The sequence below is a fragment of the Bos grunniens genome, chromosome 23, assembly GCF_055505025.1.
Source record: "Bos grunniens cultivar Pamir isolate PY7600 chromosome 23, Bosgru_T2T1.0, whole genome shotgun sequence".
Taxonomy (NCBI): domain Eukaryota; kingdom Metazoa; phylum Chordata; class Mammalia; order Artiodactyla; family Bovidae; genus Bos; species Bos grunniens.
The window spans coordinates 45,136,516-45,157,087 of record NC_141187.1 but is presented as its reverse complement, the minus strand read 5'-3'; the positions used below and the strand labels follow the sequence as shown (position 1 = coordinate 45,157,087).

Sequence of the window (20,572 nt, the reverse complement as noted above, 5' to 3'; positions counted from 1 at the left end):
CACAGGAAAAACCATAGCCTTGACTAGATGGACCTTTGTTGGCAAAGTAATGTCTCTGCTTTTGAATATGCTATCTAGGTTGGTCATAACTTTCCTTCCAAGGAGTAAGCATCTTTTAATTTCATGGCTGCAGTCACCATCTGCAGCCCAGAAAAGTAAAGTCTGACACTGTTTCCACTGTTTCCCCATCTATTTCCCATGAAGTAATGGGACTGGATGCCATGATCTTCGTTTTCTGAATGTTGAGCTTTAAGCCAACTTTTTCACTCTCCACTTTCACTTTCATCAAGAGGCTTTTTAGTTCCTCTTCACTTTCTGCCATAAGGGTGGTGTCATCTGCATATCTGAGGTTATTGATATTTCTCCCGGCAATCTTGATTCCAGCTTGTGTTTCTTCCAGCCCAGCGTTTCTCATTATGTACTCTGCATATAGATGCTTACAATAAGAAAATAAAATAATAGAAGCCCTCATGGAAGAAGAGACCCCTATGAAAAACAAGCAAACAGAAGACAGACTAGAAAAGGAAACAAAACATCTAGAAGTGAATGATTAATATAGTCACTGACAGAAAGCCCTGAGTGTTTGGATTAAACAGCAGAGTGGACACAGCCAGAGAAAGAATTAAAAAACTGAAGGATCTGAGGAAATCACTCAGAAGGAAGCCCAGAGGAATAAGAAAAGTATGGTATTAAGAGACATGGAAAATAGCAATAATACCTAATTGTTATTAAGTCCTTACTGTATACCAGGCTCACTTCATATTGCTTCTCTTCCCTGGTTACTCAGCTGGTAAAGAATCTGCCTGCAATGTGGGAGACCTGGGTTCAATCCCTGGGTTGGGAAGATTCCCCTGAAGAAGGGAACGGATACCCACTCCAGTATCCCGGCCTGGAGAATCCCGTGGACTGTCCCGTGGGGTCGCAAAGAGTTGGACACAACTGAGCCACTTCCATCTTTCTATCTATCTTTTAATTCATCCAAGGTTCATAATGACTCTCTGTGGTAGGTACTATTACCAGCCCTGATTTTACAGATGAGAAAATTCATGCACAGTTGAGAGATGGGAATTGGGAGAGGAGGGAACCAGGCACCTTCTTCCCAAAGAAGTGTTCCAAAGCCCCATTTCTCCATACTCACCTGGGATCCACCTGCACTATCTTTGGCTTATTGGGAAGCAGTAGCCAGTGCGGTAATGCATTATTTAACACCACTTCCCATCCTTCTTTGCCTTACTCCTCCCTTTTCTCACTCTTAGAACCCTGGTTTTGTATCTTTGAGATAAACCATTAGTATTTAATTGATGTCTACCATAGTAGGTCATTAATAAAAAATATTATAGTGAACTAAGAGAGTATTATAAGCACACTATTTGAAGACATGGAGGTAAATACCATAAGGGATAATTCTCCCCCACAATTTCCCTAGTGGTTCAGATGGTAAAGAATCCACCAGTGATGTGGGAGACCAGGGTTTGCTCCCGGGGTTGGGAAGATCCCCTGGAGAAGGGAACGGCTACCCACTCCAGTATTCTGGCCTGGAGAATCCCATGGACAGGGGAGCCTGGCAGGCTACAGTCCATGGGGTTGCAAAGAGTTGGACATGACTAAGCGACTTTCACTTTCAAAAGTTGAAAATGGTTATTTCCAGGGAAATGAGATGACTGCATTTAGCACCATTAAAAATGTAAGCTATTTACATGCATTTCTTGGATAATTATAATTCAATTATACAAGATTGATGTTGAACTAAAGATGTTTTCAGACAGACCCTGAGTGTACTATTCACAGACCTTTACTAAATGAACTAATCACATATTATTCAGAAGGAAAGAAATTGAACCAAGATAGAAAGAATGAAATTCAAGAAGCAGATGTGAAGTTGACAAGTATGTTTGTAAAAGTGAAACAAAAACAAAAATGCTGAAATGTCTGAATGTGTTTTAAATAAGGGGGATTATAAACAAGGTAAAAGCAAGGCTTTAATAACAGGGAAGATGGAGAGGGGTGATCAGAGTCAAGCCTTTGGATATTTTTTCAGTTTGTTGCTGTTATTTAGTTGCTAAGTTGTGTCCTATTCTTTTTGGACTGGAGCCCGCCAGGCTCCTCTGTCCAGGGGATTTCCCAGGCAAGAATATTGGAGTGGGTTGCCACTTCCGACTCCAGGAGATCTTCTAGGGATGGCACTCACATCTCCTGTGTCTCCTGCATTGCAGGCAGATTCTTTACCTGCTGAGCCATCTGGATATATCAACCTGATAGATATATTGGCCTGATAGGTAAAACCAGAATATATTAAATATTTAATGGTTGCTATAAAGAAAATAGAAATAAAGCATACAACTTCCAAACCAAAGAAAGGGAGAAGAATAAAGAAAAATCTATCAATCAGAGACCAAGAAGTACAAAGACAAGTAGAAAGCCCAAATAAAATGAATTTTAAAGAGAACACAGGTTACAGTTGTACAACCTCATCATAGGAAAGAATTTCTTTAAAACTCAAAAAACAGAAAAAAAACATAAACAACTGATCAAAATGGACAAAAATATGAGCAAGCAATTTGCAGAAGAAGAAATCTGAATACATAGCAGGTAGTCAGGATATAGTGATTAAATCACAACCAGCATACTGAAAAACAAAAGATTGGTAATACCAAGTGACAATGATGTGGAAATGGAAGCTCTCATATACTGTTGGTGAGATGGTAATTGTTACAATCATCTTGAGAGTTACCTGTTAATATCTAGTTGAGCTAAGGATGTGCATATCCTATGACACAGGTATTCCAATTGTAGTTATATTTCCTAGAGAAACTTGCACAAGAGCACAAAAGAGAACTTTATCAGGATGCCCACTGGAGAATTGTTTGTAATTCAAACAATTGTTTGTAATTGTTGTAATTGCCAAAAGTTTAGATACTAGCTAAATAATCTTTCATGAGTGATTCATAAACTATAATCTTAACATTGGAATACCAGCAGGAAATATGAATGGAGTAGATGTACATGAATCCACATGCAACAATCCTAAAACATAATGTTGAGTTAAATACAGAATATTACAAAATGATTCTTAAAATGAGATAACCCCTTATGTACCCTGGAAACCCATAAATCAGTATTGCAAAATACTTGCAAATGTATGGTGAAAATATAAAAAATAGATAGGATACACAAACATCAATTTCAGGATAGTAGTTGCCTCTGGAAAAATGGAGTGGGGAGGAAGATTGATGGTCTTTGCAATATCTCTAATTTTTATCCCTTTATATTCTTTTTAAAGCACTAAGACACCTGGGATAGAGTGTTAACATTTTAAAACCTGAATGATGCACACTTGGACAGTATAGTATCCATTATCTTTTTCTGTACCTTTGAACTACATCACAAGTAAGAACTTACATTTATTGGATGTTACAGTGAGAATTCAATCAGCAGTAGCTTCCGAGGAAGCACTGAGTGATGAGCAGGTAGTTCTGTCTGGCCGAGTGCTGAGCACTGTGAATGCTGTGATGTGGAGAATGAGAAAGAGGCTCCTGGGAGGAGGAGGGCAAGGTCCAGGAGCAGGAGGAGACAGCACGGAACTGGGGGAGCTGTGAGTGCCCTGGAGCAGCTGACCACGAAGTGGCAGGAGATACACAAGGCGACAGAAGATGTGCCTCCAGATCAGACCTGTCTTTGCTGTCAGCTGAGATTTTATACCTTAGAAAGCTTAAATGTTCACTGAAAGCTCTTACTTCTATATCAAGAACACAATTGGTTCTTTATGTTTCTTTCCTCCTCAAGACACTCTTCTGGTTGTTGCAATTTAATGGCAACCCACTCCAGTGTTCTTGCCTGGAGAATCCCAGGGACGGCAGAGCCTGGTGGGCTGCCGTCTCTGGGGTCACACAGAGTCGGACACGACTGAGCGACTTAGCAGCAGCAGCAGCAGAGTACAAGACGGATAAGGCAATGGCACCCCACTCCAGTATTGCCTGGAAAATCCCATGGATGGAGGAGCCTGGTGGGCTGCAGTCCATGGGGTCGCTAAGAGTCGGACATGACTGAGTGACTTCACTTTCACTTTTTCACTTTCATGCATTGGAGAAGGAAATGGCAACCCACTCCAGTGTTCTTGCCTGGAGAATCCCAGGGGCAGGAGAGCCTGGTGGGCTGCCGTCTATGGGGTCACACACAGTCGGACACGACTGAAGTGACTTAGCAGTAGCAGTAGCAGAGTACAAGAACCACATTTTTGGAATGACCTTAGCAATCATCTACTAGTCCAATCCTTTCGTTTTATCCACCAAAGAATGTATTGATCTCTTGGAGGACAAACCACTCTGAAAGTTTTCATCTTTGCAACCCAAGTTAACTCAGTTGGCTTTTTGGAAGAACTGATTCCTAGGGCAGATTTAGGGAAGAATCTGGGGAAAGGCTGTGCCCAGAGAAGTTGTTCATTGGTAGAAGATTTCATGAAAGTCATACTGTGATATATATAGATGTGTGCTGAATGCTGTTATTCAGTCACTAAGTCACGTCCGACTCTTTGTGACCCCACAGACTGCAGCACACCAGTCTTCCCAGAGTCCAAACTATGTCCCAGAGTTTGCTCAGACTCATATCCATTGAGTTGGTGATGCTATCTAACCATCTCATCCTCTGTCCACCCCCCTTTCCTGCCCTCAGTCTTTCCCAACATCAGGGTGTTTTCCAATGAGTCAGCTCCTTGCATCAGGTGGCCAAAGTATTGGAGCTTCAACATCAGTCCTTCCAATGAATATTCAGGGTTGATTTCCTTTAGGATTGGCTGGTTTGATCTCCTTACAGTCTAAGGGACTCTCAAGAGTCTTCTCCAGCATCACAGTTCAAATGCATCAATTCTTCAGCCTTCAGCTTTCTTTATGGTCCAACTCTCACATCCATACATAACTACTGGAAAAACATAGCTTTGACGATACAGACGTTTGTCAGCAAAGTGATGTCTCTACTTTTTAATATACTGTCTAAGCTGCATGCTTAATAAATTATTTTGATGGGTTCTTAATTATGAAAATTAATTAATAAAAGAAGTCTCTTTAATTCATTTGCTGAAGAATGTGGTGGGGTACATTTCATTCTACTCCCAACTTTGGGGATTTTTTTTTTATCATAGATGAGAGAATTACGACAAAAATGTAAGCCTTGGTCACTCTATGTGGAATATGAAGATCATAGATCACACAGAGGATTCCAGTTCGGGTCACTGGGAGGAACAGGGGACCTGGGAAGGAGCTGCAGTTTGCATGAGTTGACAACAAGAATGGTTTGAGTTCAGGCTATTGAATTTCAGAATATGACTGTACACCCCAATGATTCATACCCCTTCCCCAGCACTACAGCTTACAATAGCTCAGATAAACATCATCAGGTCTTTCTCAAGGATTATCTGTAATGTTCTAAAATACGATTTCTGCCATAAAAGGACAATCTCTTCCTTTTCTTGATTCAGATTCCGTCTGTCAAGAAAAATTTGGCAGTCTAGTGAAATCCATTAAATAGGAAGTCCTCACTTTCGGGAAGTGCGCTCTTGTTTCTGGTCTTCTCTCAGACTTTGGTCTGAAATGTTTGTTTTCTAATCCTTCATGTCATGCCTGAGCCATATATAAATCAAAATGTCTGTGCATAATTTCTCTAATTTATAAAACTACCATCACGGAAGAAGTGGTCCAGGGGACACTTGTTCAGTTGCTCAGTTGAGTCCAACCCCTTGCGACCCCACGGACTGCAGCACACCAGGCTTCCCTGTTCTTCATCATCTCTTGGAGCTTGCTCAGACTCACATCCATTGAGTCAGTGATGCCATCCAACCATCTCATCCTCTGTCATCCCCTTCTCTTGCCTTCAACCTTTCCCAGCATCAGGGTCTTTCCCAGGTGACCCTGACAGGTGATTAATGTAGAGAGTAGCATGAATCTTGGTTTGAGATGAAGATTTTATTGACTCATTCCTTCTTTGCTCCAACAGTTAGTGATGTCAGCAATCTGGGCTGTCTCTTCACATTATCAAATTTACGCTTGTATTTAACTAACGTCCAAAACTATACATTTGTGGATAATGGACCCACTCCTTCCTGGGTTACCGATCTCTCTCCTCTTTGATACAATTTTGAGCTAAGGTCATTTTGGTGGACACAGCAGCACATTGCTCATCTTTAGCAAACCAACACAGTGTCTCAGGTCAAGGAAAAATGCTCACAGCTTTAGTTAGCGATCCAGTTTCTGTCTTGGCTTAGCAGAACCCCCATTCACTACAAAGCATTCTATACATTTCTATTAACTTTCCTTGTTAGTTGCCAGTATTTATTTGTAGGAAAAAAAGCTCAGCTCTCTTTTGATTCCAATATTACTTGTGGAAATATCTGTATGTCTCCTTATTATCAAAACTTGAGGGAAAATTAAAGCAGAAAGTATTTCCTGTAAGCCTTGTGTATTTCATGTTCATTCTTAAAAACACAGTGAGACAAATCACAAAGCCTATCTCTGATGGAAAGGATCCCTAAGACTGAAGCTATGTTGGGTATTGGTTCATCACATGCAGCTGTCAAAAACTAAGCTAAAAAAAGACTGAAACTAACCTTAGGGTTGCCAATGCTTGCCTTGGGCGTTCACTCTAAATGAATGATGGGTAATAGTTCCCAAACTGTATGCAAAATGTTCTGAAGAACACAGGTTGACTTAATATGCACCATTTAAAACAAAATTATCAGATGCTAATATACAAATACGCTAGTGTGCTCTGTATGATGAGCTCAGGAATATATTAGCAGGAAAGCGGTATGATTGAAGTTTGCAATTCATATGCATTAGATACCTTTGAGCTTTTCTGAGAATTGTAGAACATCAAGCAGGCTATAGAGCAATGTCTCTACCATTCTCTCGCAAGCAAAGCAAGAGTGTTTATTTTTAAGGTAAAGTTGAGGTTAGGATTTAGAAGAGCAGAAGGCTTCTTTGCCTTTAAGGAATTGACAGATTTGGGGGGTAGGGTGGACAAGTATGAGAAGACATGGTTATTTTCTTGTCTTCTTCTTTTTGAAAAATATTTATTTATTTGGCTGCACTGTGTAGTCCATGGAATTCTCTAGGCCATAATACTGGAGTGGGTAGCCTATCCCTTCTCCAGGGGATCTTCCCAACCCAGGGATCAAACTCAGGTCTCCCGTATTGTGGGCAGATTCTTTACCAGCTTGAGCCACAAGGGAAGCCCAAGAATACTGGCGTGGGTAGCCTATCCCTTTTCCAAGGGATCTTTCTGACCCAGGAATCAAACCAGGGTCTCCTGCAATATAGGCGGATTCTTTACCAACTGAGCTATGAGGGAAGCCCATTTTTCTTTTTAAAAAGTATTTATTGATTTGGCTGTACCGGGTCATAGTTGCAGCATGGGGGATCCTTACTCTTCTAGTTGTGGCATGCGAACTCCAGCGGTAAAGAGTCCACCTGCCAATGCAAGAGATGCAGACAGGAGACATGGGTTCCATCCCTGGGGCGGGAAGATCCCCTGGAGAAGGGCATGGCAACCCACTCCAGTATTCTTGCCTGGAGAACTCCAATGGACAGAGAGCCTGGTGGGCTACTGTCCATGGGGTCGCAGAGTCAGACACGACTGAGCGACTGGACACAGCACGCAGCATGTGAACTCTTAGCTGTGGCAGGTGGGATCCAGTTCCCTGACCAGGAATCGAACCCAGGCCTCCCTGCATGGGGAGCGCAGAGACTTAGCCACCAAACCTCCAGAAAAGTCCCTGTCATTGTTTTCTTGAAATCAGGGAAAACTAACTTGAGAGCTCCAGGGCTCCCTTGACATATTGTCAATTTTGGAAAAGGAAGAGAAAGGGAGTGGGGAAAAAAAGGAATTCATGTACTTAAAATTTTTGCAAAATTCATTTAAAATAATTTCTATTCATTAGGTTTAGTAAAATATAAAAATATACTGACTTAATATTCATAGATTCTGAATATCTCCTTGATTTTTTTGATCATAACTCACATGCTTGCTTAACACTGATCATTTTTGTCAAGGTATGTTTAATTCTGTTTTTTTCACCTGTGGAGTTTCAAGGGGAAAAAAAGGCATGATTTTTACATGGTCTTAAAAATAAATTACTTACATATTGAAAGAATGTTCATTTCAGCAATTCTTTTTTAATCCATAAAATGGAAAGATAGATTTACTTCCTTTGTAAATCGGTAGATCCTAGTAAATGTTACAGGTTTGCCCTTCATCCTTTAAGCAGTCCTCCAGGAATTTCTTCCAAGGTTGGCTTGGAAAGATATTTTTACCTTCAATATAGCCTCTCTCCTGTGTGCAAATTTCTGGACAGTAGCATGAAGTCGCGGTGCATGACTGGTCTCTGAATGGGGAGATCTGCCTTCGTTTCAGGTCTGGACTCTTCCTAGTCCACATCCGACAGCTTTGGGCCACTTCTTTCTCTCTCTGCCTTCTTGTCAGGTGGTGGTCAGAACACTTCAACTTTTAGAATTATTGTCAGGACTCAATGCTAACTTTTTAGTTAAAAATACATATATATAATTTATGTGACCTATAATTTTCATAGATAGTATTTAATATATTTGTGTGCTCAGTTGCTCAGTCGTGTCGAACTCTTGGCGACCCCATGGACTGTACAGCCCACCAGGTTCCTCTGTCCATGGAATTTTCCAGCCAAGAATACTGGGGTTTCTACAAATAAATGCATATATATAAACATTTAATATACCCATCAGTAAAAAGCCCAGCAGAGTTTCTTAAACACACTGGAAGTTCACCAAGTGATATGTCCCTCTCTGCCTCCCTGCCTGCAATGGACTGTCTTCCCTGGCAAAATAATCATTGTGACACTGAGTGAATGGGTTTTAAAGCATATCTTTATCTATATATACTGTGCATCTATTCTATTCTTAAGTCCCAATGCTGTGCTCTGCTGAGCTTAGTCACTTAATCATGTCCCACTTTTTGCAACCCTATGGACTGTAGCCCACCAGGCTCCTCTGTCCGCAGGGATTCTCCAGGCAAGAATGCTGGCATGGGTTGCCAAGCCCTCCTCCAGTAATTCCCAATAGCACACTGTAATATGATCCTTTCTTTAGACTCTTCTTAGTTTTTTAATTTCCCCTTCCATTCCTGTAAATAAATTCCCTCTTACATGTAAGATGGCAACAAACTGTTGTTATTATACAATAATTTGTATGGATAAAATATGCATCACAAAAGAAAAAGCTCTATTGATATAAAATGTATAGAAATAAATAGAATTCCTCTTCAGCAGGCTTCTCTACTACTAAAAAAAAAAAAAAAACAACAAAACTGTTTTGGAACTCCTGAGATAACATGATACTGGCGCACTGGGAAGATGAGTACAAGCTGGCTTGTTAGAAGCAAAGATATCCCTTTGATCATTCACTTCACTAATCTTAGTGCGTATTGTAATGCTTCCCTCAGTGAATTAGACCATCTTCTTTTCCGTGGGAGAAGTAATTTGCATGTCACACAGTTATACACCCGTGATACCCACTTCCAAGCTCCCCATCACTGGCTACTCACAGCTACCGCCACACACTCAGTGATGTTTCACGTATCACTGAAGCTCTCCCACTTGGATAAAGGGCCAACCTGCATTTCTTGCCAGTGGTATGTTATCCTGGTACCTTGTTCCTGCATCTGCTCTGTACAAACACAACTGTGATTCTGTCCTAATGGCCAATTATCATTAAGCTGATCGTGAGCTTTTGTTAAACAGCCCGGAGGGGCTCACTACACTGTTAATACCATCCTGCCCTAAAAGGATAACAGTGAGTATCAGCTGCCGTCTGTTTTCAAGATTGAAAGGGCACGAATGTGCCAGTAGAAATGATAGATAAGATTCTGTGCATCCTATTTTTACCCCTGTTCTCTTTACCACCAGCAGCTAAGCTCTGCACGGCAGGCAAGGTTTCTGTGTCCTGTGCCCACAGTCTCATAACCTTTCTTGGTTGGATTTCATGATGCCATATGCTTCTGTCCTAAAATAGTATTGAGGGTCCTCTGAAGAAAAACTGCCTAGCAGTTCTCTGCATGTCAGTGGGATGGTTGGAGGAGGAGAGGTGCGCTTGGCCATTAAACATACTTTGGATCTGATTTCTACTTGGCAGAATGCTAATTGCGTAACCCGGGGAATTTACTTAATTGTATTGTGCTTCTGTTTCCTGAAGCATAAAATGGAAATAATAGTTCCATCTTATGGAGTTGCTGTGATGATTAAATAAGGTGATCTATAATATACAAATGCATCCCCACACAGCTACACACACATTTGTCATTGATGTATTAGTCTTGATAGGCTAGATTAATCTTCAGTAAAAATAAAAAACAACCCCAAGATTCCGGTGGCTTAAACCAACACAAGTTCATTTCACGAACTACATGAGCCTGGTGTGTCAGCAGGTGGGTTTGGCTCACTCCAGAACCCAAAGGGAAGCAGCAGCCATCACCTTGAACTTCAGTTTTATCACACATAGATCAGAGTTGGTCACCTGGTTCCACCCACCTCCAGGGGATCTAGACGTACAGACTGCAGCTCTACCACGTACCTGAAGATAGGAGATCAGAAATATTTGGAGAACAATATTAACGCGTACAATATCTGTTTTACAAAAATGAGACAGTATTATGGTCAGTTCTCTGAATGTTAATTTTCTTACTAACAGTGCATCGTGGAAATCCTTCCAAGTCAACTTGTTTAAATATAACTCATTACTTTAGTGGCATTGTGCTATATGCCTACTATAATTTAGGCAGTCATTTCTTTATTGCTGGACTTTATTTCATTGAAATATAAACACACCCATGTTATATTTATAATGTCTTTATTCTCTAGGGCTTTTATTACTATAAAATAAATATCCAGAAATATCTAAATCTGCCAGGATCCACCTGGTTCAGAAAGGAAATCATAAGGATATGTGTGACATGAAAGTGAAGTTGCTCAGTCGTGTCTGACTCTTTGCGACCCCATGGACTATAGCCTACCAGGCTCCTCTGTCCATGGGATTTTCCAAGCAAGAATACTGGAGTGGGTTGCCATTTCCTTCTCCAAAGGATATGTGTATAAGGCTATAAACCTCAATTTAAATAGGATTTGTCATTTGAGGCGAAATGTAAAGAAACTAAATAGTTTGGAACAAGAGACCTCTCATTTACTAATCTTTAATGACCCACAACCTCTACCAAATCTATCCTCTCTTTTACCGTGGATATAAGCAGGAATATTCGATCCCAGATTTTGAAATTTATACTAAGAGCCTTCCTTGACCATTGGCAATAGAGATTTTAAAGATGCTTGACACAGACAAGACTTTGCAGAAAACTTCCTGCCGTCTTTAATCACAGTCACAAAAATTATATACACGGGCCACAAAGCACGGCCTGTTATGGAGAAGATTCTGTTATTTGGGCGAAGGAACTGGAGCACTCCAGTCCTCTTCCCATTCATAGTAACGAAGGAAAAGAAACATTCCAGAACAACAGTGCTATCAAGAAGCTACAGGAATTTGCTCAGATGGTTTCCCCTCAGTCACCTATTTCTCTACCTGTTTTGTGTAACTGCTTCCAATCACCCCTTCCCATCACATTGTTATCTGCCAAGTGTTTTTACAATTTGCACAGAACAAACCCTTAGTAAGCATAATTATTGCAACCCTAAAAGTAAAATTGCTTTCTAGTCAAAGTTTTAGGAGGAAGAAAAAGGCAAATTCTTAGCTAAAATTAAAACAAAAAACACACCAAAAAACTGCTCACATCATTCAGATGTCTCAACTATATTTTTAAGAATGTTAGTTCTAAAAACAGCTGTGAAATTGTTTCTTCAAACCTACTGTCCAATGACCACTCCCTGGCTCTTCTACCAAAAACCTGTCAGGTTGGATTAAGAAATAATAAGATAAAAGCTTGGGGCAAAATAACTTTTGCTATGGGTTCTAAAACACATTTTGAAGGAAAACATGTGGTAGAAAGCCTTTCTACGAGGAGAATCAAGGCTTGCCAATTGTACAGCTGGTTTCTAACCTTTATCTGCAGGAATGACATTCAAAATATTTAATAACTAGAGTTGCAAGAGTCAGAAAGGCCTATTAGAACAGATGCCAGCCATAAACAATCCATACAGCTGTGCCAGCGCACAAGAGCTGCATGTGAGCTCTGCTGATACATGACTGAATTGCCTAAAGAATTTCCACAGCATCCCACAGCAAGCTCTGATCACGTCTTCTTGCTCAGAATATAAATGCTTCATGCTAAATATAAGAAAGCCTGGAAGCTGTATCCCTCTCTGAAATGACACATTCCATTTCATGCTTCCATTCCAGCATCTGCCAAAATGAAAACAAAACACAAGAGCAAAAACAACACACACGCAAGCACGGAAGTAGTGCCGCGTGGTTCTGGGTTCGTGAACCATTTGGAAGGAATTTCTAACGCTGTCCTTAAATGTGTACTTTGTAGATTAGCCTACAATTCTGGCTTTAACATAGTACACATTTAGATCAAACTTAGAAAAAATAGATGCCGTTCTGTGAGAAAAATAATAGAGGTTCTTCTTACATGTGAGTGAACAATTAGGGAGTGTATTAGATTTCTAGGGCCGCTGTAATAAATTGTCAGAAAGTTAGTGGCATACAACAGACATTTGTCCTGTTGCTGTTTGGGAAAAGAGTTCTGTCTCTCCTCTGTGTGTCTTTTATAAGGACACTTGCCATTGGACTTAGGATTCACCCAGGTAATTCAAAAAGATATCCTTAGCATGAGATCCTTAACTTAATGACATCTGCAAAGAACCTTTTTTCTAAATAACATCAATTCACGGTTCCAGGAACTTGACATGGACATATCTTCTGGGATCCACCATTCAACCCACTATAGGGAAGATAGGAACAAGAAAGGAAGAAAATTTAACAAATAGGTTGAGTTTAAACCAAAGAAAAAAAATTGAGGAAGAAAAAAATTTTTAATCTTTTCTTACATCAAATATGTGTAGTACTATTTTTCTAAGTACATCTCTGAATGATTCTGCCACTTTGCTTTGTATCAACGTTACTGTTTTCTATTTTGATTCTCTTTTTTATAAGAGGTAAAGCACTATATGAGCATTTCCAAATTTCTACCCTTAACTTTGATTCTGACTTCCTTTGAGCCTAAGAGCTGTTAAGTGTTCAAAGTAGGATGGAGCACAGACAAGCAGAAAGCGGAACAAAATCTCAGTTCCAAGCGATGCCATGGAATTTCAATGTCTGCAGTTGCGTCATATCATCATTCTGGTGACGTCTCCTGGAAAGCTCAGTCTTCAGGCCCTGCCTTGCTGGGTGTAACTCTCCCACCAGCCTGATAACCATGCCCATGCTGACCGTGAACTCCTTCTAGCCTATGAGCTTGTTTTCTCCTCAATGCCACAACCTCTCCCACCCCTCTCTGCCCCCAGCAGCTGCAGATGAGCTTTCCCAGGGAAATTCTCTCCCGTCAGGTTCATCTCTGCCGCGTTCATCACTGCAGAACTCCCTTTACACACGCCTCCCACTCAGAGAGCAAATGCATATTTCTCTATGGCTACTCCGAATTACAAGCCTACACAGGTGTTTTCAGCTGCCTGTGTTTTGAGAGCATCCTCTCTTCTCTTAGGGCTTCCCAGGTGGCTCAGACAGTAAAGAATCTGCCTGCAATGCAGGAGATCCAGGTTCGATCTCTGGTGTCAGGAAGATCCCTGGAGAGGGGAATGGCAACACACTCCAGTATTCTTCCCTGGAGAATCCCATGGACAGAGGAGCCTGGTGGGCTACAGTCCATGGGATCGCAAAGAGTCGGACAGGACTGAGCGACTTCACTTTCACTTTTCTTTCTCTTCTAAGCCCTGCAAGGTAAAGGGTCCTGTCTGGTGCTCTCTTCAGAACCAGAGTGTTTTCCACTGGTAGGCAGTTAATACTCTTCCCAGGCTGCTGCTCCTCAAACATTAAAGTGCCCCCAAATCACTGGCAGTCCTGTTCAAATGCAGATTCTGGGGTACAGCATGACAGGCTGCATTTCTTCTTTCCCATTTAGATCATCTGGGTGAACATCTCACTCAAGCTGCACTGGCTCTGTGTTGAGATACCCTGATGTAAGTGATAGAAATGCTCTGGACTATCTTTCCCTTCAGTGGTCCTCTCCTTCCTCTTAAAAGTGGGTAAGAAAATAAAATCCCACAATACTATCTATTTTTCCAAGAATGCTGTAGCATGATCATTTTCTCTCATTGACAATGCAGGGAGATGATTATCAAAGGCAGCAATAGAGCTGAGCCATAATTACAAGGATCATAATGAAACACAGGTTCATCTTATGTGATGAGGCAAACACAGACTCTGTATAAGACGTGTCCTGGCATCAAGAGCTGTAGGGTATTAGAGTAATGGGTGTCAGAAGGCGGCTTCATGGAGGTGGCATTCAGGGCACAGAGCAGGATCTAGAAAAGTGCCAGATGGGTGTGCACACCTGTTCTGCTGTCTGCCAGGGGCCAGAGGAAAGGGGGTGCCAGCAGACATCACACTCAGCATCTTCTTCCAGCCAGCACCGAGGTGTATTCCATCCCAGTCCCCTCTCTACCCACCTTCCCTTATAACAATAAATGACTGTGCGTCTCAGCTTCCAAATTCAGCCTGAGACGCAAACATTCATACATCTTCTAAGAGCAGTGTGTGCTCAGTCTCTTCAGTCCTGTCCAACTCTTTGCAACCCCATGGACTGTATGTAGCTCACCAGGCTCCTCTGTCCATGGGATTCTCTGCAGGAATACTCGAGTGGGTTGCCATGCCCTCCTCCAGGGGACCTTCCCCACCCAGGTATCGAACCCGCGTTTCCTACATCTCCCCTGCATCACAGGCGGATTCTTTACCCACTGAGCCATCTGAAAAGCCCCTGCTGAGAAGAGTAAGGTCTGATGGAACTTTCAGCACAGATGAAAGTGTTCTACCACTGTCGTCTCATACGGTAGCCACCGTGCGCATGTGACTGTTGGGCACTTGAAGTGTGGCTAGTGCAACCGAGGCACCAAAATTAATCTCATTCCATTTATTCAAGTGTAAATAGCCATGTGCAGCTAGTTGATACCATTATTGGCCAGCATAGTTAGAAGCTCAAACTCAGGGTAGACTGTTTAGGAAAAGGAACCACTGAACAAGGGAATAGCTCTCTGAGGCTCCCCTTAGGCCTCTACACGCTAAACCTGAATAAAGAGCCCCCACAGCTGCAGGGCAGCACCCTGAGACAAGCCGGCGGTCATGTCAGTATTCTCTCTACTACAATGTACTGATAACTTGGTCAATTAAGACAGAGACACTTGAGCTCTTGGGTCTGTTTCATATTCAGTGGGCAAATAAAAGATTGCTATGGGCTTCACTGTTTTAATAAGACCATGCAGAGTTTGTGCAGCTCTGTTATTCTGATCTGTGGGCAGAGAGTAAGGTGGAAAAGGCTTGGAATTTTTAAAATTTATTTTTTTAAAAAGCTGTGTTTTTTGCTCAGAAGATACTTAAAGAGGTGACACAGTTTGGGAGAGGGATCTAGTATTTGAAAAAGGGAATAACAAATATTGACCCATAACACAATGCAATAAATTCCTTCATACACCCCTCCAGCAGAGCAAATGGCTCCTTGGCCACATCTGTGCATATTTAGTCACGTCAGTCGTGTCCGACTCTTTGCAGCCTCATGGACCGTAGCCTGCCAGGCTCCTCTGTCTGTGGGATTCTCCAGGCAAGAATACTGGAGGGAGTTGCCATGCTCTCCTCCAGGGGATCTTCCCAACCCAGGGATAAAACCCATGTCTCTTATGTCTCCTGCATTTTTTTTTTTACCACTAGCGCCACCTGGGAAGGGCTTCCCTTGGAGCTCAGTTGGTAAAGAATCTGCCTGCAGTGCAGGAGACCTGGGTTCAATCCTTGGGTTGGGAAGATCCCCTGGAGAAGGAAATGGCAACCCCCTCCAGTATCTTTGTCTGGAAAATCCCATGGACAGAGGAGCCTGGTAGGCTACAGTCCATGGAGTTGCAAAGAGTCAGGCATGACTGAGCAACTAACGCTTTCAGTCTTCAGTCTTTGAGCCACCTGAAAAGCCTTTGGCCACCTCGGAGAAGGCAATGGCACCCCACTCCAGTACTCTTGCCTGGAAAATCCCATGGACAGAGGAGCCTGGTAGGCTGCAGTTCATAAGGTCGCTAAGAGTTGGACACAACTGAGCAACTTCACTTTGACTTTTCACTTTCATGCACTGGAGAAGGAAATGGCAACCCATTCCAGTATTCTTGCCTGGAGAATCCCAGGGATGGCGGGGCCTGTTGGGCTGCCGTCTATGGGTTGCACAGAGTCGGACACGACTGAAGTGACTTAGCAGCAGCAGCAAGATAAGGCTATTAGTCAGCCAGGGACCACGTGATGTGAATATGACAGGAAAAGAAACTAAGATTTACCTGTAGCTGACTTGACTGGTAATCCAGGTGAGAAGGGAGGGGTCCCTGAAAGCCTCAGTGGGCACTAGGGAAGACTGGGTTGTGATATAATTAAAGAGAACAGAACTCCAACTAAGGATTCCCTGAGATCTCCTTCTAGAGCAGACCATGGCAGCTGGACACCTGGTGCTCCTAAGTACAGAATGCAAATGAGGCTCGGAATATGCTGACTTGGACAGAATGCTTTGCATGTGAGAAGTAGTATAAATGAGTGGGAGAACTGGTGTGATCAGAAGCATATTTATAACACAGTAATTTAATATCCCCAGTGGGTGGTGGACCCTATTCCCCATGAGGTGAGCTGTATGTGTCGAGAATTTGCCCAGTGACCTGTCTTTTGCGGTGGTGTAAGACAACAGGGCAGGACTTCCCTGGTGGCCCAGTGGTAAAGAACCCACCTGCAGTTCAGGAGCCACAGGAAGCACATGGGTTCGATTCCTGCCTGGGCTGGGGAAGATCCCTTGGAGGAGGGCATGGCAGCCCACTCCAGTATTCTTGCCGGGAGAATCCCATGGACAGAGGAGCCTGGTGAGTTACAGTCCATAGGGTCGCCAAGAGTCGGACACGACCGAAGTGACTAAGCATGCGTGCAAGACACAGGGTATTATGAAATTCACTTTGGAGAAGTTCTTGGAAACAATGGGTGGTGATAACGATTTAGCTGATACTGTTTTCACTGGCCAGAAAAGAGGACAAGGGCTCACAGGGAATGGGGCATGGAGGGAAAAACAAGCTTGGAGTCAGACACACCTGGCTATAAAAACATTTGCCCACTTAGGCTTTGTATCAAGATCACCTGGGAGCTTGTTAAAAGTTCAGATTCCCGGTCCCTTCACTGAGCTACTAAACCAGGATCTCTCCGCTGGGGGTCGAAAGGCTCTTTTTAAAATAAACACACAAAGTGACTGTGCTGTGAGGCTTCTCTTAGCATTAGCTCTGCAAAAGGTGAGGTAGGATTCATGATACCTGGAGTCAGGATTATGGTATCCATATAATGTCATTTAAAAAACAGCAACAACAAACAGGTAGATCAAACAAAGGCTGGATAAACTTGTAGCTGTTACAATTCTTGAGCCATGGATTTGCCTTCTTGAAGATACTGTTCTTTTCTTTAGAGATCTCAAGTTGATGTCATTTGCCTTGCTGAGCCTTATTAACTGTGTTAACTCAGCTGGAGAATCTTCACCCAAATTAGCTAGGATCCCAAAGTTGCAAGTTGTTGTTTCTGAGGATTGATAAAAGCAACCTTTCCTGTTCCTTTTCGCTCTTTAAGTTTTAATGACATGGGTGTAAGGCCCTCTTCAGGTCGGGGAATTTGTATTGAACATGAAAACATCAATTCCGTTGTAACAGGTTGTCGACTCCAGAGAAAAGTCAAGGGCTTGGTGGGGGCGGATCCGCCCGAGAATGGTAACGTGTTCTGGCCCCAGAGAGGCGCGTGCACCTCGAGGGCTCCCAACACAGCGGCCTTCGGTGTGGCCCATCTTGCTTTCAATAGGCAGCAAGAGGCTGGAGGAAACGGGGGGCGGGGGAGGTTGGCGTTCTGCCCTGCAGTTCGAGAGTGAAGGTAGCTGCAAAACCCGGCAGGCTCCAGTGGCTGGTGCTGAGACGCGCGGAGGGGTGGGGCTGCCCGGCGAGGATGAGCGCGTGAGGCCCCGAGGGAGGCGGGGGCGCAGCATCCCAGGTGGGACGGGGGAGTGCTTTCTGGAAACCCTCCTTCGGCCTCGGGATCCCGATTGGCTCGGGCGGGGAGGTCGGCAAGGTCAAGACCCCCTCGGCGCCTTCTTCTGATCCGCCCTGCCGCGGTCGAGCGGCTGTTGAGACGCGGGTTGCGGGGCGTGGCGGGGGCATGCTGGCCAGGCGGCGGGGCGCGAGGGGCAGCGCGCGGGGGCCGGAGCGGCGCCCGGCCCGGGGCGCCCGGGGACCGGATGGCGGAGCCCACGCGCGCCGCGGAGCCGGGGAGGTTTGCGCTCCGCTCGCCGCGCTGCAGGGAGGGCGCGGTGCCAGGCGCGAACGCCCAGAGACCCAAAAGGAAAGCTTTTTATTTGCTGAGGATGAAGCCCCTGAAGGAGCCCGCCCCCAACAACAACAACAACGTGTCCTTTGCGATCCATTGTCAACTGGGCAAGGAGATCAAACACATTTGCAGCAACTGCAGTCGCGGGGAGGACGCCCGGGACGGTGAGTGTCGGGGCGCGTCGGGGCGGCGGCGAACGCGGGAGGAGAGGAGGCGGCCCTGCCGGTCCCAGTTTGGGGGCGCCGCAGGCGGCTCTACCCGGAGAACTGCGGGGACATCCGCCTTCTAACCGGGCGTGACGCCCGCCCACCCGGCACTTTGCGGAGCGCTGCCCAGAGCCAAACCTGGACCGCATCCGTGCTGAGACCATTGATGGAAACGCTCCCCCCAAACGAGGGGTTTGAAACCGTTAAAGGGGCAACTCTGGGGGAAGGTGGGGCTTTAGGGGGTTCATCAGGGGCAACATTATTAGCTTTCAAGAGACGATTTCACCTGCTCTCCCAGCTTTCTGGGCTTAGGGTTCTCTCACCCTTGCGTTATGAGGATGTGAGCTCTGCTGGGCAGCGTTACAGATGTGGGCGTCGGGTGGGTTGACTCTCGAGAGGTGGTTTGGCCTCGGCCCCAGCGCCCTGCGCCCTGCAGACTTGTGGAGTTGTGGAATGAGGTCCGTTCGGAGTAAAACATGGCCGTGGTTTTTGGAGCGCCGCTGGTGCTCCCTCCTGGAATGATGCCTAGTGGCCGAATGTGGGAGGTGGGGAAGGACGGCAGCGGCTTCCTCCAGGTGAGCCTGTTCGAGCTAAAGATCGCCCCCCCAAACCGATCCGAGCGGGGCGGTGAAAGGGTACCGGGCCTCAGCGACTCTGGGCAGAAGGAGCCAAGCAGGAGGGACAGCCCTGCACGGGCAGAAAGCTCTGCAGTTGTGGGCGCGCCTGTGTAACGGTCCAGCATCTCCCAGGCAGTTGGAAGCAGCTCACAGAGCTGACTCCGGAGGGTCTGGAAAAAGTTTCAGGCAGTGGGGTTTTGCAGGGAAAGCATTAGCTATTGGCCAGGCTGAAGCTCATCACCTGGTGCTGCACACACCTGCTTGGGCAGGCAGATTTCTGCTACCAACCCCAAGCGGGGTTCGCTTGTTCCCTTTGTAAGAACACTTATTACTTAGGGCCTTCTCTGGTTTCTTGCTGGCCTCTGAAGTGCAGCGTAATGAAGTGACTGGCTTGGCTAATGTCTTTTCAAAATTAGGAGTCCTGCTAACGTAATTATACTTTTCTTTGATGAAACTGCAAGAGAGGCTGTGCTGGATGGCGGTAGGAGGAAAACCATGCTGGAGAAAGGCAGGCACACAGCACAGGAGGCAGCACTCCTGGGAGGTCTGCGGGAGGATATCCACACACTGACATGCGTTTGGTCCTTTGGCTACTCTATAAGCTGATGACACCTATGGGATATATAAATGGATTAGTGAGATGATCTAAAGCTGGTCTTTTACTGTCTACTATAATAGAGCATGAGATGCAGGCTAAAATATTTATTAAATGAGTCATTCTGTTGACGGAATTGCTTCCCAAATGGGATACTTCCACAGCCTTGGGGAATTGATTTAAATTGGGATCTCTGAATGTTACTGCAGTAAGGAAAGGTCTGTACCCACACTCAAGGGTATGGGTTCGTGTGTGTAGTTATGAACACGATGCTTCTGCTTACAATACGAGTCATCTCCACAACCTCAGATGCTCCAGAATGTGTTACGGAGCTGTCTTTGGGGATGTTCACACGTCACCTGATGGGACTAAAGCCTTTCATTTCGAAGGATTCTTGTGCAGGGGGAACCTCATGTGGGGGTGCTTAATTTCTGCCAAGTTCTCCCCCGGCTAATCCTGCTTTCCAGTGTGTGTGGTGTGCTTCTTTAGTCACTGAGAAAATGAGGCCAGGAGCCTCACCCTTCTTTAAGTGCCAGAACCCAAAGCAGCGCTGCCCACTGTGAAGGAAAGGAAGTTCAGATACATTTCACTTTCTGCCGAGACTGACCTTGA

At 44.4% G+C, this 20,572-nt stretch overlaps 1 protein-coding gene across 20 annotated transcripts in view; it reads left to right on the top strand.

Annotated features, from left to right (window-relative positions):
- PHACTR1 (phosphatase and actin regulator 1) overlaps window positions 1-20,572 on the top strand; it is a 565,894-nt gene that overhangs the window by 302,644 nt on the left and 242,678 nt on the right. For 4 of the 20 annotated variants that reach the window (XM_086370851.1, XM_086370846.1, XM_086370844.1 and 1 more), the window contains exon 1: window positions 16,074-18,209. The exons of 13 other annotated variants lie outside the window; for them this stretch is intronic. In XM_086370851.1, coding sequence (XP_086226977.1) covers window positions 17,933-18,209 — 277 coding nt within the window. In that variant the 5' untranslated portion in view covers window positions 16,074-17,932. 3 more of the 20 variants (XM_086370848.1, XM_086370838.1, XM_086370855.1) reach the window with 2 other exon arrangements.